Source organism: Phodopus roborovskii, unplaced genomic scaffold, assembly GCF_943737965.1.
Source record: "Phodopus roborovskii unplaced genomic scaffold, PHOROB, whole genome shotgun sequence".
Lineage (NCBI taxonomy): Eukaryota > Metazoa > Chordata > Mammalia > Rodentia > Cricetidae > Phodopus > Phodopus roborovskii.
In genome coordinates this window covers 12,594,665-12,608,390 of record NW_026126516.1, presented here as the reverse complement: position 1 = coordinate 12,608,390, position 13,726 = coordinate 12,594,665, and the positions used below count along the sequence as shown (strand labels likewise).

The 13,726-nt window shown below is 56.3% G+C and overlaps 1 protein-coding gene across 1 annotated transcript; it reads right to left on the bottom strand.

Moving 5' to 3' along the window:
• Window positions 1-1,354: 1,354 nt before the first annotated feature.
• On the bottom strand, window positions 1,355-7,986 carry Clba1 (clathrin binding box of aftiphilin containing 1). The gene is made up of 5 exons (XM_051196689.1): window positions 7,077-7,986; window positions 6,090-6,235; window positions 5,089-5,218; window positions 2,987-3,103; window positions 1,355-2,032 (listed from the first exon to the last, which is right to left on the bottom strand). Exons 1-5 carry the CDS (start codon window positions 7,500-7,502, stop codon window positions 1,871-1,873), a joined length of 981 nt encoding a protein of 326 aa, XP_051052646.1. The 5' UTR covers window positions 7,503-7,986; the 3' UTR covers window positions 1,355-1,870.
• Window positions 7,987-13,726: the final 5,740 nt, after the last annotated feature.

Here is a 13,726-nt window from a genome sequence, read left to right as displayed (position 1 = left end):
AGACGCCATCTCTACAAACTGCCGCCCAGCCTCTAGGATTTCACACCGAAAGAGTCATCTGCTTGTCTCTGTACCTGGCTTGTTCCATTCACATCATGGCTTCCAGGCTCATCACGGTTTCATCTCTTCCTGGGTAGACGGTATTCTTCCTTTATCTACTCATCCACTGCAGGACACCCAGACGATGCCCTCTTAGATACTGTGAACCAGGCTGCAGTGAATGTACAATACCCCAAAGCAGAAGCAGCAGCAGATCACATGGACGCTGTTTTTAATTTTGGGAGAGGATCTTTATACTGTTTCCCATAATAGTTGTTCTCATTTACACCTCTTCCTCTCCATGTGCTTGCCAGCCCATCTGCACTCTCACAGCACTGGACAGCGCTCCCCGGGTCCATGATGGTGAGAATGTTGTTCACATGCCTACTGGCCCTTGTTTTTTCTTATTTATGTGGTGCTATCTTGTTCATACTCTAACAAAGTATGCCTGAAGGTCAGAGGGTGGAGCTAGCCACTAGTTAACCATAGAGGTCTGGAGCTCTGTACAAACAGGAAGTGATAATGGCTCCAGTATGTAACATGCGCTCTAATTGGTTTTAATAAAAACCCACAGCCAGATGTTGGCAAATGCTGAAAGATCAGAGAGAGAAAACAGAAGCCACAGCCAACTCTTCCCTTGCTAACTCCTCAGCCGAAAGAGCATGAGTTCCTGTCTCCTGCCTAGCCATCTCACTTCCTGTCTGTCTGTGCAGACCTATGGTTAACTTGTGGCTAGCTCCACCCTCTGACCTTCAGGCAAGCTTTATTTGTTAGAGTATAGACAAGACATCACCACACGTTTACATGTTTTTTGAGGAGCATTTTTTTTTTACTCCAGTTACCTTTTCTACTGGGTAGTCTGAATAATTTACACACAGTTTCCTTTCCAGACAGCAGTACCCCTGCATCTGCAGCCCCAGGGAAGCTGCAGCTTCCTCCTGCCATGTACTGGCCAGTGCTGCTCTCTGAAAATGAAAAGTTAAGGCGGCTTTCCTAAACATCTGGCACCCCAAAAAGCAAATGAAAACAAACACCCTTCCCCCAAACAGGATAGAAATAATGGGTTATCCTTTTGTTATAAGCCTCAAACTATACATCACCTAGTGGTGGCTGAGTACAAGGTTCAGAGGTACCAACAGCACCTTCCTTCTCTGCTCCTGACGGGCAACTCCAACATTCTGTATGTCCTGTCTACACCGTTGTCTGGTTCTGGACAGCTTGGTCAGTTCAGTCAATAGTGAAGCCAATGTCTCCTGAGCAAGCCAATCCCCATAGTAGCCTCTCCAAGAGCGAATGAGTCAATAAGAACACAGGCTTATACAGTCTTTTCTTTTTAATAAAAGGTTACAAAATTCAGTGCTGCCTGCTTGTGTCTGACCCTCCCTAGAAGAAAACGGTGTCTCAGTAGTTGACCAAGGAAGCTGTCCTCCTGGGACATCTACTCATCCTACTCAGAAAAGCTGTCCCCAAGGCTGCTGAGCGAGGGCAGGAGAAAAGTACCCAACACAAGGGTGTTCACTAATACCTTAGGAAAAGGACAAGGGGAGACAGGGCCAGGGTGGGCTCTGACTCCCAACTTCTGAACTCATGGCTCCAACTATGAGCCAGGCAGGGGTCATCAGGCACCTGGTGCCAGCCTACAGTGTCCCCAGAAACGCTATGGAGACTGGCTCTGCCCTAGGACATTCCCTGTGCACCCCTTCAGATCTGAGTGCACGAGATACGGTGTAGATGACAGAGGTCCTAGGAAACTAATATGGATCTGGGAAGCGGTGCCACGGAACAGTTCTCAGATTCTAGTACTAAAACAAACCAGTAAGAATGTAAAATATTAGCAAACACCATTATTAAAGAACGCCATTTTTAGGTTGCGTGGAGTGAAGATCTTTTTTTGTGGGATGGTGATGTAGTGCCCATTTCCATGTAGTGGCGTCTTCAGAAACAGGCTGTAGGTAATCAGGCTGCCCTGCCTGCAGCCAGATGTCCCTGAGAGCTGAGAAGAAAGTGGTGGTCAGGTACGAGGCGTGACACCGAGTAGCCTGCACACCATGGACCCCCGGGATTCTCTCCTAGGTCTCAATGTGCAATTCAACCAGAGAACCATCCCAGTGGAGGATGAGGACAGGCCACAAGAGTCATCCACTCTGCCCTGGCCTCTTCTCCCTGTGTCTAGTCCCTGCCACATAACTTCCCACGTGGCCAGACCACGTTTACAATTCTGTGGCCGCCCTGCCGTGAAGAAGCAGGCCCTGTGTCCCTGGCCTTGCACTGGGTCTGGTCACCTCAACCTCAGCCCTTGTGCTCCTGGCTCCAGCATCCACTGGTAGACTTCACAGATTTCCACCCTCAGAGCTCCTGTTGGGCATCCTCCAAGTACTGTGGTGAAGGATGAACGTTCTAAATGTCTTGTGACTCAAAGGCAAGTGCAGCTCTCCTTCAGAGGTCTGTCCTTTCCTGAATGCCATAGAACCCTCCATCTGCCCCATACACCAACCAAGGCTGCAGCCTACCTCGGCTGGGTGGCACCACAGCGTCCTGAGGCTTGGCTTTCCATAGAGCCACAGGGCTGTATTCCACCCTCTTCCCCCGCCACCTCTCCCCAACACTACAAAGCAGATCCCGTGGCATACCATCCAGCCACTGCCTCAGCAACTCTCTCCTGGGCACACACGGAGCCCTTTGAAATTCCTGGTTAGAGGGGGGCACAAGATCAACAGGCCTGCCCCCCCTTCCTGGTAACAGACTGTAGGAACCAGTCCTTTTCCTGTCCACTCCTCTTCTGCTGGGCCCTGCTGTGAGGGACTGTTGGGTTGGCTGCAGAAGGACCTCAGACCTGTAGGTAGCTGCCTCTGCCAGCCTCTACCTCGGCAGCTGCCACCAGGCCTCCTGAGGCTCATCCCCACCCTCAGGCTCTCGGCACTCTGAGGGTGAGCTTCTGACTACTTACTTTGGTCTGAATCAGGGCCTTGCAGTGGTGTAGGCGGAAACTGCTGACTGCCAGCAGCTCTTCAGGCTTTCTGAGGTCAGAACCTTCTAGAATGTGACCCTGGCCTCCAGAAAGGCTCTAAGGAAAGAAACCTCTGTTACAGTGTTGCCATGCTCGTTCTAAAATTGCAGTATTAATCCTGGACGCCTTGGGTCCCACAGAGGGTCAGGCCCACAGCCTCCCTCCCCGCCTCGCCTGCCAATCTGCTTAACATCACCTGGTTCTTGAGCCTCTAGGCTCAAGCTGGGGTGCTCCTTAGCTATAGCGTGAACGTCTCTAAACGTGTGTGTTATACACTGAATTCCTGAGTTCCACATGTTAACCTCATTTGGAGGGAAACCTTGGCAGGTGATTAGGGTTATCAGAATGCTGCCTTTGTGGTGGCATTGGTGGCATTGGTGGCTGCGTGAGTGGAGACTAGAGCTGGCATGTTTGCTGTGTCTCACCTCATGGTGCTGAGCCGTGTTACAATGGAGCCCGACACGGAAGCAGGTACCAGCACCACATTTTTAGACTCCCAGCCTCCAGAACTGTGTTTCTCATGAATGTGTAAATGCTATAAACTACCTGGTCTTAGGTACTTTGTTACAGCAACGGAAAAAGAATGTCTTCATGGTCACCTCCAGGAAGTCCTCCTGCACCCCCTGGAGCCCGACACCCGGGAACTCTGCTTCCTAGCCTGCAGGTTCATTTTTTCCTGCATTTTAAGGCCAGGCTGACCTGCTCTGTGGGGTGTGGGTAGGTAAGGGCTCTGGGAGGATGCCTGTCTCTCCTCCCAATTCCTCACTCACTTCCTGACCAGCCTGGTGTCCCTGGGCTGATAAGATAACCAGCCTACATTGTCCTCACCAGGACCAGGCTGCCTGCCTTCTTGGCTTCTTTAAGTTTCTCTATTGCATGATATTTAAGAATGAAAAGACCCTTGCCACACGACCTCTGGCAGGCGGCCTTGCCCTGAGGTGCAGTGTCTCTGGAAGCTCAGGAGCTTGGCCTGTGCACACTGCTGCTGTACGGGACTCCATACGCCGCTCTTCTCCAGCCTCCTCCTGAGCATTCCCTTCTGCTCGGCCCTGGACTTGGCTGGCCCCCACCTCAGACATCAGGCTTTCTTCCTGGGACCACCATATGTTTAGAGGACACCAAGTGGCTTCGATCTCCAACTCACTACATTGCTGAGGTGTCTCAGGTGTGCCCGATCTCACACACATCACCTGTCCATGAAGAATTTGCTGCGCACAGCTGTAGCCCTGGCCATACAGGCACCTGGCTCCTGCCTGTCCTCCCTTTAGGGATTCCTAGGAGCCCTACCGCCAACAGGGTAGCACTTCTGGCGATCTGCTAGGACACAGCATCACCTCCTCCCACCCACTCCTGACCCACACACACCTGCTGGGGTCCCGCACATGCGTCTAAGGACATCCCACCCCACGGCCTGCCTGTCATGCGACTGCCTTGCCCTCCCTAGCTCTGCCCTGTTCCAGTCTCATTCTGAGAAGTACTCCATGCCCTTGTAGAAGGTGGCCTGCTCAGTGCTGATGGCGGGTAGGCGTCCTTACTGCAGAGTCTGTGTTTAACACCACCCACCTTTACTGAGGCAGTGGTCTCCGAAGTGTGCCATGCCAGGGTGACTGGCCACAATGTAGTTGCTACTTCCCTGTTACCGTTTCTTGAATATGAAAAATTCCCACAGTTGGCGGCTTTTCAGAAGTGACTGGATCTACCAGTGGGTTCACAATCCCACAGCATTGTTGTGAAGTGACGGGAATTTTACGGTGAGGCCTGGTTGAATGAAGTGGGTGAAGGGAGGGGCCCTTGAGGGCGCTATCGTGCCTTGGTCCCTGACTGTTACTGCTTCTCTGCTTTCTGTCCACTATGAGTTTTCTTCTGTGATGCCCTTCATCCCCCCCCCCCCCCAGGCCCAGAAACACAGGACCAGCTCAGCACAGGATGGAGTTGCTAAAATTTGAGCCAAAATAAATCTTTTTTTCTCCCTCAGGTATTCTGCATGGGTATGTTACCACAGAGGGAGAAGCCCGCCTGCCACACTCCCCAAGCCTCCTTACCTTCTGAGCAGCATCTATGCCAAGGACAGGAAAGAGGTTTTCCCGGCAGTGAGATTCACTCCAGAGACACGGTGAAGCAGACAGGCGGTCGGTGTTCTGGAGGGCTCTCCAGAGTTTCCTAGATTCAGAACTGGGAGAAAGACACAGTCAGGAGACTTGAAAGACTTCCCGGCAGCTCACTGACACCCAGCCCCACAGCAGAGGGCTCTCCTCTCTTGTAAACCCAAACATTCACTATCAACATGTCTTCCCTTGTACCTGTCCACATGTCCTCTACCTATGTATCTTCTTGGAGAAGCCCTGAGGTCAGCTTTACCGGTGTTATTCACTCAAATGTCTACAACTGATGCGTACAATGCAGGGTGCATACTCAGGAGAATCAATGAGAAAATCCCTAGGGGAATGATGACTATGGCCATGTTAGTGCTGGCTGCCCTTGAGAAGTCAAATGGCACCCAGGAGCTGCAAGGCCATACAGGATGTGCCAAAACTGGCTCATCCTTTTAAAACACGTGTTTCTGGCCATATAAGAGTGTTTCACCCTAAAGCAATGTCCACCCTCCTGTTCCAGCGTGTCTAGCCTTGCCAAGCCTGACACCTAGCCACCTGGGCCTCTGAAGAACTTGACAATGGTACAGCCACCACTAGCCTGCCGGGGCTGCCCTGAGGCAGGCACTTCTGACAGGCTGCACTTACAGGAGCACCAGGCAGCTGGGCACTGCTGGTGACAGCCCCACAGTCCAGGCCTAAATCCCCAGGGCTTCTTCCTATAACTGGCTAAGGGTCACAGGTGTCAGGTACCACTGAATCAGGGCCCTAGCAGCCCTGAGAGGCCACACCAGGGGCACTACTGGAGTACCCAATTCCAGGGCCCTCTGGAATGCTGTGGCCTACAGGGACGCCGTACCCTCTAGGAACAACCAAAAAGCTCTGTGAGACCACTTTAGCAAGCAGAAATGAAGCTGCTGTGACAACCCTTGTTTCCGATCTAAGTTCATTACCACAGTCTAGGCACGGATGCGAGGCCATTGTTCTCTTCACTGCTTATTTCTAAGAAATGGTCTAGAGAGCAAATGTCTTCAGCCGCCCGTTCCACTGGGACTTCTTGAAATGCAAACCTAAAAACCTTCTCATAGCTGAGGATGGACTGGAAAAAAAAGAACATCCTGGTGTTAGGAGCAATGTATACAATAGGTAACCCTATTCCAAGCAGCTGGCTTGACATAACTGCATTTTGTCCCTGGTTCCACGCTCAGTTGGTGTTCCCATCACTAGTGACATCATCCCTCAGAATCTCCAGGCTTCCTAAAAATACAGCGAAAACCACGGGCTTGCCGCGAGCGGGTGCAGAGCTAAAACTTTGTCAGGGACATGTGGGGGGGACCTTCAGCCCTGTCCCTGTTCCCATGTCAAGGGGCTGGGAGGTCCATAGGAATGACAGTGGAAACACTCTTCACCGTGCACAGGCTCGCAGCCCAGCTGGGTGCACATCCCTACACTCATCCCGTGTTTTCTGTAAAATCCCCACCTCGAACCAGTGTTTCCTAACATTTCAAACATGAACCAATGTAAGAGCGGTCCTCATTGGAGGTCTCGGCAGCAGACTCCACCCAGCAGCACCTTCCCTTTCCTCCCTTTCCATTTGTGTCTGTTCACCCGTGTTTGGGGGGGGAGAACCGCTGAAAGGCAGGGCTCACAGGCTACCAAGGAGGCAAAGGTGTGGTCAGCTCCGAGGGCTGAGCAGGACCCTGGCTGGTACAACCTGCTTCAGCAACTGTGGTATCTGATTTTCAGCTCCGAGGTGTTCTAACTCTGCAGGTTCAGGGTCCCGCCCCGTGCCCCGAACAGGACCACACAAGTGCAGCTCGGGCTTGGGCCGCCCTCCACCATGCCCGGTTCAGATCCATTTCTTCGGAGTCCCCTGGTCCAGCCCTCCTTTCCTTGTCTAATAGCTATACAAAACACTTCCCACTCGACCACAGAAATACCTCTGAAGACGGGCCGGCAGCGGCGCCTGGCACCCAGGGTCCATCCTGCTGCACCTGGCAAGAACCATGCCCTTTGGGGACTGGAGGGGGTCTCTGCTGATGTTCTGTGGCTCTCCCTAGGAGTTCAAAGGACTGAGAAAACTGCTCAGACTTAGCTGAAGACTCCCGGAAGCCCTGGAACTCTCCCCACCCGCCGCTTAGCTCCCCTGGGTGTGGGCAGCTGAGTGTACTGGTGGGGAGACCCTCTTCCAGCCTGGAGCTGCTAGCCTTCGCATCAGGCAGTGCCAGGGAACCGTCGCAGCAGCTTCTCCTCTGCTCCAAACCATCCCCACTCTCTTCTCCAGCTGTCCGGTGGAGGGACCCCTCTCCAGCTTCCTGTGCGAGGTCACTCACTGACTCTATCCTCATCTCCCGCCCGTCTTGCATCTTGGTGTGTCCAGGCCAGCCGACCCGAAGGAAAGCTTTTCAGAAGACATGCAGCCGCTGAGCGGGAGTTGCCCAGGGCTTCCTGGGAGTGTTCACGTGCCTCTGTGGAGCCGACCCCTCCTGGCACGCGCGGGGGGCCAGTCCTGCACGGGGGCGTGTCCTAGAGCCAAACAAGCGAGGCGATGGAAGGCCTGTGGGCAGACGATCTGCGGGCGCACGGACGGACGGACGGACGGATGGGCCGCAGACCCGGGTCTGCGAGGCCGCGGGCTGAGGGTAGGGAGCTCGGGGGATCGCGTCCCAGGCGCGAGTCTCACGGGCTCCGGGACCGGATCCGAGGCGCGGACGCGGACGGAGGGGGTCCTGGGCGCCCAGAGGCCCGCAAGGCGCGCACCCACCTTCGCCACCGCGACGCGCCTCCCGGCGCCCGGCCGGCGGGGAGATACCCACAGCCAGCTTAGCCCGCAGCCAGCGCCGCGCGTTGCCCGGCAACGGTGCGCGCCCGCAGGCTTCCGGCGTGCTTCGCGTGGCGTCAGCACGCACCGCGTGGCGTGGCCAACAGCTCCCCCGCCCATAGCCCCGCCCTCTCCGGCTCCTAGCGGGGCCGCAACTTATGCAACTTACGGAGGGAGTCTGCGGGCTGCCCTGCCAGTGGGACGCAGCCTGCTATCCTGGCCGGCTTTCCTGCCTCCTCCGCCCTACAAGTGAGCCCTTCTCATTTTGTTAGGGTGTCCGGTGCCTGTGTGCCACCGATGTGTCCCCCGCAGTCGCACACCTGGCCCGGGAGGAAAGGCACTACTGCCACGGTGCTGGCCCCTCAGCCCACTCCCTCCCACCGTGCCTGGCCTTGGTTCCTGCACTCCTGTTGAATGGTTTCTCAGGACTGGAGGCCCCGTGGGTACGATGGAACAAGCCTGTCTCGCTGATTTAGCCTGTTCCCAGACCACTCTTGCTTGCACGAGGATGAGGGTCTACTGCCTGCAGAGTAGGAGAGCCACTGCCTTCCCTCATGCGCTCACAGTCGGGTCCTGGTCATCAGCCAGTCCCAAGGCAGAGCAGGGCCCGCCTTGGCCATGGACAATCAGACCCTCATAGCGTTCTGCAGCCAGCTGTCCTGGGTAAGGGCCCTCAGCCACAGACATCCCTGGCCCTTTCTCATCTGTTCCCATCGGAGACTCATGAAGTCGGCCTGCAGCGTGTCACATCTCTACCCTAGCCATCCGGGACTCCCAAGCATTACCAACCTCCCCTGAGGAACAGGTGGGTCAGGCCTGCATCTAAACCCATCTCCAGCCTCCTCCTCCACACACAGACTTCCCCCTCCCCTGGACCGCCCTGGGCCTTGCCCTGGCATGAATTACTCTGTCCCTCATTCCCAGCCGGCTCCTCAGAAGACCTTTTGGAAAAAATTTGATTTAAAAGTGACAAGATGAGCTCATTCTCGGCATCTTGGACCACAGCCTTCCCCGTTCCCTCGGGCAGACCGTCCTTCCTGGCACTGTTCTGTGAGCCCTGCAGGCAGAGCTCAGGACTGGGTCTTGGCTGAGCCATTCCAACTCTTAAGTGGCCCAGCAGGGTGGTGTCAGTCAGACGCTGTCTGTGCTCACAGACACTGACTTCTGTTGGCCTCATTATGACCCAGCAGGTCCTCTCTGCCCATTCCCACTACTCCAACCCCCCCCACTGTCCTTGCTGTCCTTGAGGTCCAGGGAGCTGGAAGGAGACAGGAAGACTAATGTGTGGCTGGGCTGCCTGCCCCCAGTACCTCCCGAGTCTGTCTGGGTCTCAGCTTTGTCTGGTAGGAGGGAAGACCAGAGGACACAAGGTTCTAGTTCTGGGGTCACAGGCCCAGGTTGGGGTGACCTGTGTGACCAGTGAGTCAGCTGAAGATGGTCCCCAAAGATGTCCCCGTCCTAATCTCCAGAAGCCACGGATGGGCGTCCTGTATGAGGTTGAAGCGGGGGTCTGGAGCTGTGGAGATAGCCCTGGGTCATGTAGCTGTGCCGTGGGGGAACAGGTCCCCATGAGGAGGCAAGAAAGCTGGGTGTGATGGCTCGGGCCTGTCATACCAGCCCTGGGAAAGCTGAGGGAGGAGCATCCAAAGTTAGAAGCTAGCCTAAGCTACATTGTGAGTGTGAGACTAGCCTGGGAAACACAGTGAGACCCCAAGTAGCCGGAGAGAGGGGGTGGAGAGAGGTAGGTGTGTGGCGACACATGTGCCAAGCCCCCTCCAAAGAGACAGCCCTGCAAACATCCAGCAGAGGAAAAACAAACCAACCAACCAACCAACAAGTGCCCGCCATTGTATCCCAGTCCATTAGTGATTGCTGCAGCAAACACAGCGAACCAGCAGGCCTGGGGACCCCAGAGAGCGGGTCCGCCTTGAGGAAGGGGTGGCTAGTGCTGACTGGAGGAGGAAGTCAGACAGCCCATGTAGGTGGGCAAAGGAGCAGCAGCTTGGACTAGAGGGCAGAGGGTCCCTAAAGCTAAGGTGAGAGGGTGGGCTGGGAGTCCTAAGCGACCAGGAAAGGGCAGAGCCAGTGCCAGGAGAAACCTGACAGCCCTCCGTCCCCACACTCGTCCGCCCTTCTCTAGCCCCCAGTTCTTCTGCCTGGGGTAGCGCTGCATCACCCTAAGCACACTTGGCGCCTCCAGTAAGGACTGTCACAGAAGCCACCGGTGTCTTCCAGTGAGACGGGAGGGTCACATCCTGGCTTCTGGGCCTGTGGCTGGCACAATCTCAGGGCCGGCCTGCTTAGCCCACTGGTATAGGGGCGGCAGAGCACCCCGATATGCCCAGCCATCTCCCCACTTCCTGACCCCAGCTGTGTGCTGAGCTGCATGGATGCAGGGCTGGGAGGACCTGGGGACCATGCCCAGACCTGACAAGTACTCAGCTCTGAGGGCCTCTGGCCAGGGCGTTCCCACCTTCCCAGGGCAGCCCTCAGCCTGTTTACCTGCAGGCTTGGAATCATCTCCATCGTCCGAACAGAACAAAGGGTCGGGATGAGTAGGGTGGATGCGAGGAGAGTGGCCACAGATGCCACGGCCTTCTGCATGCCTGTGGCCTGGGGCGGGGCAGGGCCATGATGATAGCAAAGCTATTTTCGCCATGTTGCTGTGGCTGCTGCAGGATGCATCAATCATTGATGCCCTGGGCATCATGGCAGCCTTCCTGGAGAGGCAGTGGAGCATTGGGTCAGGCAGGTGGGGAGGGGCAGAGAAGTGAGACAGCCACCACCACATCAGGTCCAAGCCTTTCTGCGCCTCCATTCCCCAGGGCCCAACCTCTGTGGGGAAAGATGACGACAGGGTGTCACAGAGACACACAACACCCCTTCGTGTACTGGGTGTGGTTGCGGGCTGGGTCATCTCCCCACATGCCAGGGGAGGGGGTGTCCGTTCCTGAGCCAGACCTGGCTGCAGGAGCCTTCCCCAGCAGGGCATCTGTCCCCCCCGAGGAGGACACGGGGAGGAGGCTGGAGCTGGAGCGTGATGACGGGAACTCCTGGCAGTGTGTCTGCTCTGCAGCAGAAGATGGTCAGGCTTCAGACTGGGGGAAGGGACAGCCCATGGAGCGTAGCAGGTCTCCTGCCTCATAGGCCATCCTCCCCAGTTCCTGTTCTCTGTGATCCCAGGGCTAGGTTTAAGCTTCAGAATATGACTGGTGGTGGGGAGCAAAGTCTGGCATGTGGCTGGTCCACCCACGCATGTGCAGCCTGGCTTCTGTAACGGGCCTTCCAAAGGTGGTGAGTGAGCCACAACCCATGAGACCCCAGGAGCACTACTCAGGAGTGAGCAGGCGGCCCCCTGTGCTCTGCTGTACATATCTGTGCACATGAGCCTTTGTGTATGCACAGGAGTGTTTTGCGAGTTCGTGTATACTGGTGCAAATCCGAGGTGGTCTGTGTCGTGTGTGTTCGCATGAGAACGTGGTCTTGTTTTTCTGTCTGCGGCTCTCCCCTGGGATGGAAAAGCTCTCCAGGCAGATTACCCCAAGGTGTGTGTCCCTCACACTGTCTACTCTGACCGTCTAGCCTGAGGGATCTCCCAGGAGATGGCAGCCGGATCCCCGTGTTAGGTCCTCACCTTGTCTTGACAGTCAAGCTACAGCCCCAGTGCTAGACTCCTGGCTCCAGGGGACTGCCTACCAGGCCTGAGTCTAGGCCTGAGGAGGAAGGGAGAGCCCAGTGGAGGAAGCTTAGAGGGTCTCAGGTGTCTGGAGGGAGGCCTCACGACCAAGCACAACTCTCCTAAGTATGCTCTCCTCATACTGATAGCGGCAAATGGGAGGGCGCTGGCACACCTAGGTCCCCTCACCTAGTACCGTGTCCCTAACATGACAGCCCCAGGCCTGTTCTGTTCGCTCTTGGGCAGCCTGGATCACATCCACTTCCCCCCGAAAGCTGATGGGAGCCACCACAACCATAGGTGGATCATGCTAGACAACCTGAGACCACTTTGCTTTGAACTATGTTGCCCAGAGACAAGGGACACAGCTGGGTCTGCACCCAAAGGTCTTTGGTCCTACGAAACTGTACCTTGTTCCTAGGGCCCTGCTGTCAGATCCTGAGGTCAAATTCATATACACTGGATTGGCAGGCTGAGACTGTCCAGCCTACCCAGCAGACAGAGAGACCCATATACCCAGAGACAAGGTAGTGTGTTCTTCATCCAGGGCATTTCCCCAGGGAGAGGGTGAGACTTGTGTCCCACCAAGGCAAGGCTGTGGCCTGTTCCGTTGTAGAAGGCTGCCAGGGCCCCTTCCCAGCAGTGCCGGGTATCTGTCTGACCTGTGTGTTGTTGGCAGGCTGCCCAGCACTGCAGCCCAGCTAACGGGAACTGTCTGCCCAGAGTGACTCATCCCCATGCTCCCTGGCTCACCTGGGCCCCGACTTCTGTGGGTCGTGCCCGCTCGCACCTGTGTGCATGTGTACAATCTATGTCCTGTTAATGCACATCTGTATATGCAGGTGTGTGTGTGTGTCCTCGGGGACAAATCCCAGGTGGCCTGTGAGAGTGTGTGTTGTGCTGATGTGAGTGTGATTTTGTTCTGGTGTCTGTGTGACTCTTCTGCTGCGGCTTAGCCTCCCCTGCCTCCCACCCCATCTTTTTGCCCTAGAAAAGGTTGTGTGTGTACCTCCCCCTCTCTGTCCACCTGGCATGGCCAGCGCGTTGCCAGGGATAGGTCTCCCCCTCAGGTCTGCACCAGGCTGGGGGTCAGGCAACTTTGCTTCTGTGGAAACAGAGCTTGCACTGTTCCCTCCCCCCCACCCCCCTTCCCGGAAAGTGTTCCCTGTGCTCACGCAGAGCCCAGTGAGATCCTGCCCTCCCCTGTCAGGACCCTAACCCAGTTCTCTTTGTTAGCATCCAGAATGTCCCAGGGTCATTGAAATCCCACCCAACCTCGCTGCCCTCATCCAGCAGGTCCTGATGGCTCCCCCAAGCTGTCGACCCAAGCCCTTTCACAGTCTTCCTTAGTCCCGGCAGGCCACTTCCCTGGTCTCTTGCCCATCCTGCCTACAGAGGCCTTCACCTGCACCTTTCCTGTCTTGCATCCCTGGGGGAGGGCACGCCAGTAGAGTCCTGTCATGGCCAGGCCCCAGCTGCCAGGCTCTTTACAAAAACCATTGGAAGGAGAAATCCTGACTTGGAGCTGCAGGACGGCTCCAGTTCTGACCCCAAAGCCCCCACCCTGTCCAAACTAACAGCTTCTAGCCTGTCCTTGCATCTCCTCACTTGCCCCTGAACCCCATCTTCTCCTGAGGCGTTCAGATCGCAAGCAATCATTTCCCTGCCCTACAGTCACTTCCTCGAGCTGGAGATCAGGAATCCCTGGGTTCCGGGTGCAGGGATGTGGTGGCCCCCGGAGGAACTTCACAAATCTCTGCTCCAGAAACGCAATGTGGAGGAGGGCGAGGGCGGGTGGGGTGGAGGGGTGGGGGTGAGGTCAGCTGGGGAGGGGGCAGACCACATGGGCCTGGGTCCGACGGGGCGGGTCCGTTGTGGGGCGGGGCCTCAGCTGCGCCAGCCAATGGGCTGAATGAGGCCGGCGGCACCGCCCGCGTCGTCCCTGCGGAGTGGTCAGCGTGGGCTGGGCGGACCAGGGCGGGGCAGTAGCCTAGGTCTGGAGGTCCCCCAAGCGTTAGCCGCAGTCACAGCCCGGCTGCCCGCCCGCGGCTGCACGGGGCAACGAGGCGGTGGGCGCCGCCCTTCTCCAGGAG

Bases quoted from the DNA above. Each gene is read 5' to 3' on its own strand.
- Clba1 (XM_051196689.1), bottom strand. From the start codon at position 7,502: ATGCAAGACGGGCGGGAGATGAGGATAGAGTCAGTGAGTGACCTCGCA. The intron at 3,104-5,088 runs GTAAGGAGGCTT...TTCTTTCCTTAG, and splicing joins GCATAGATGCTGCTCAGAAG to AGCCTTTCTGGAGGCCAGGG. The intron at 2,033-2,986 runs GTAAGTAGTCAG...CTTTCTTCTCAG, and splicing joins AGGCCCTGATTCAGACCAAA to CTCTCAGGGACATCTGGCTG.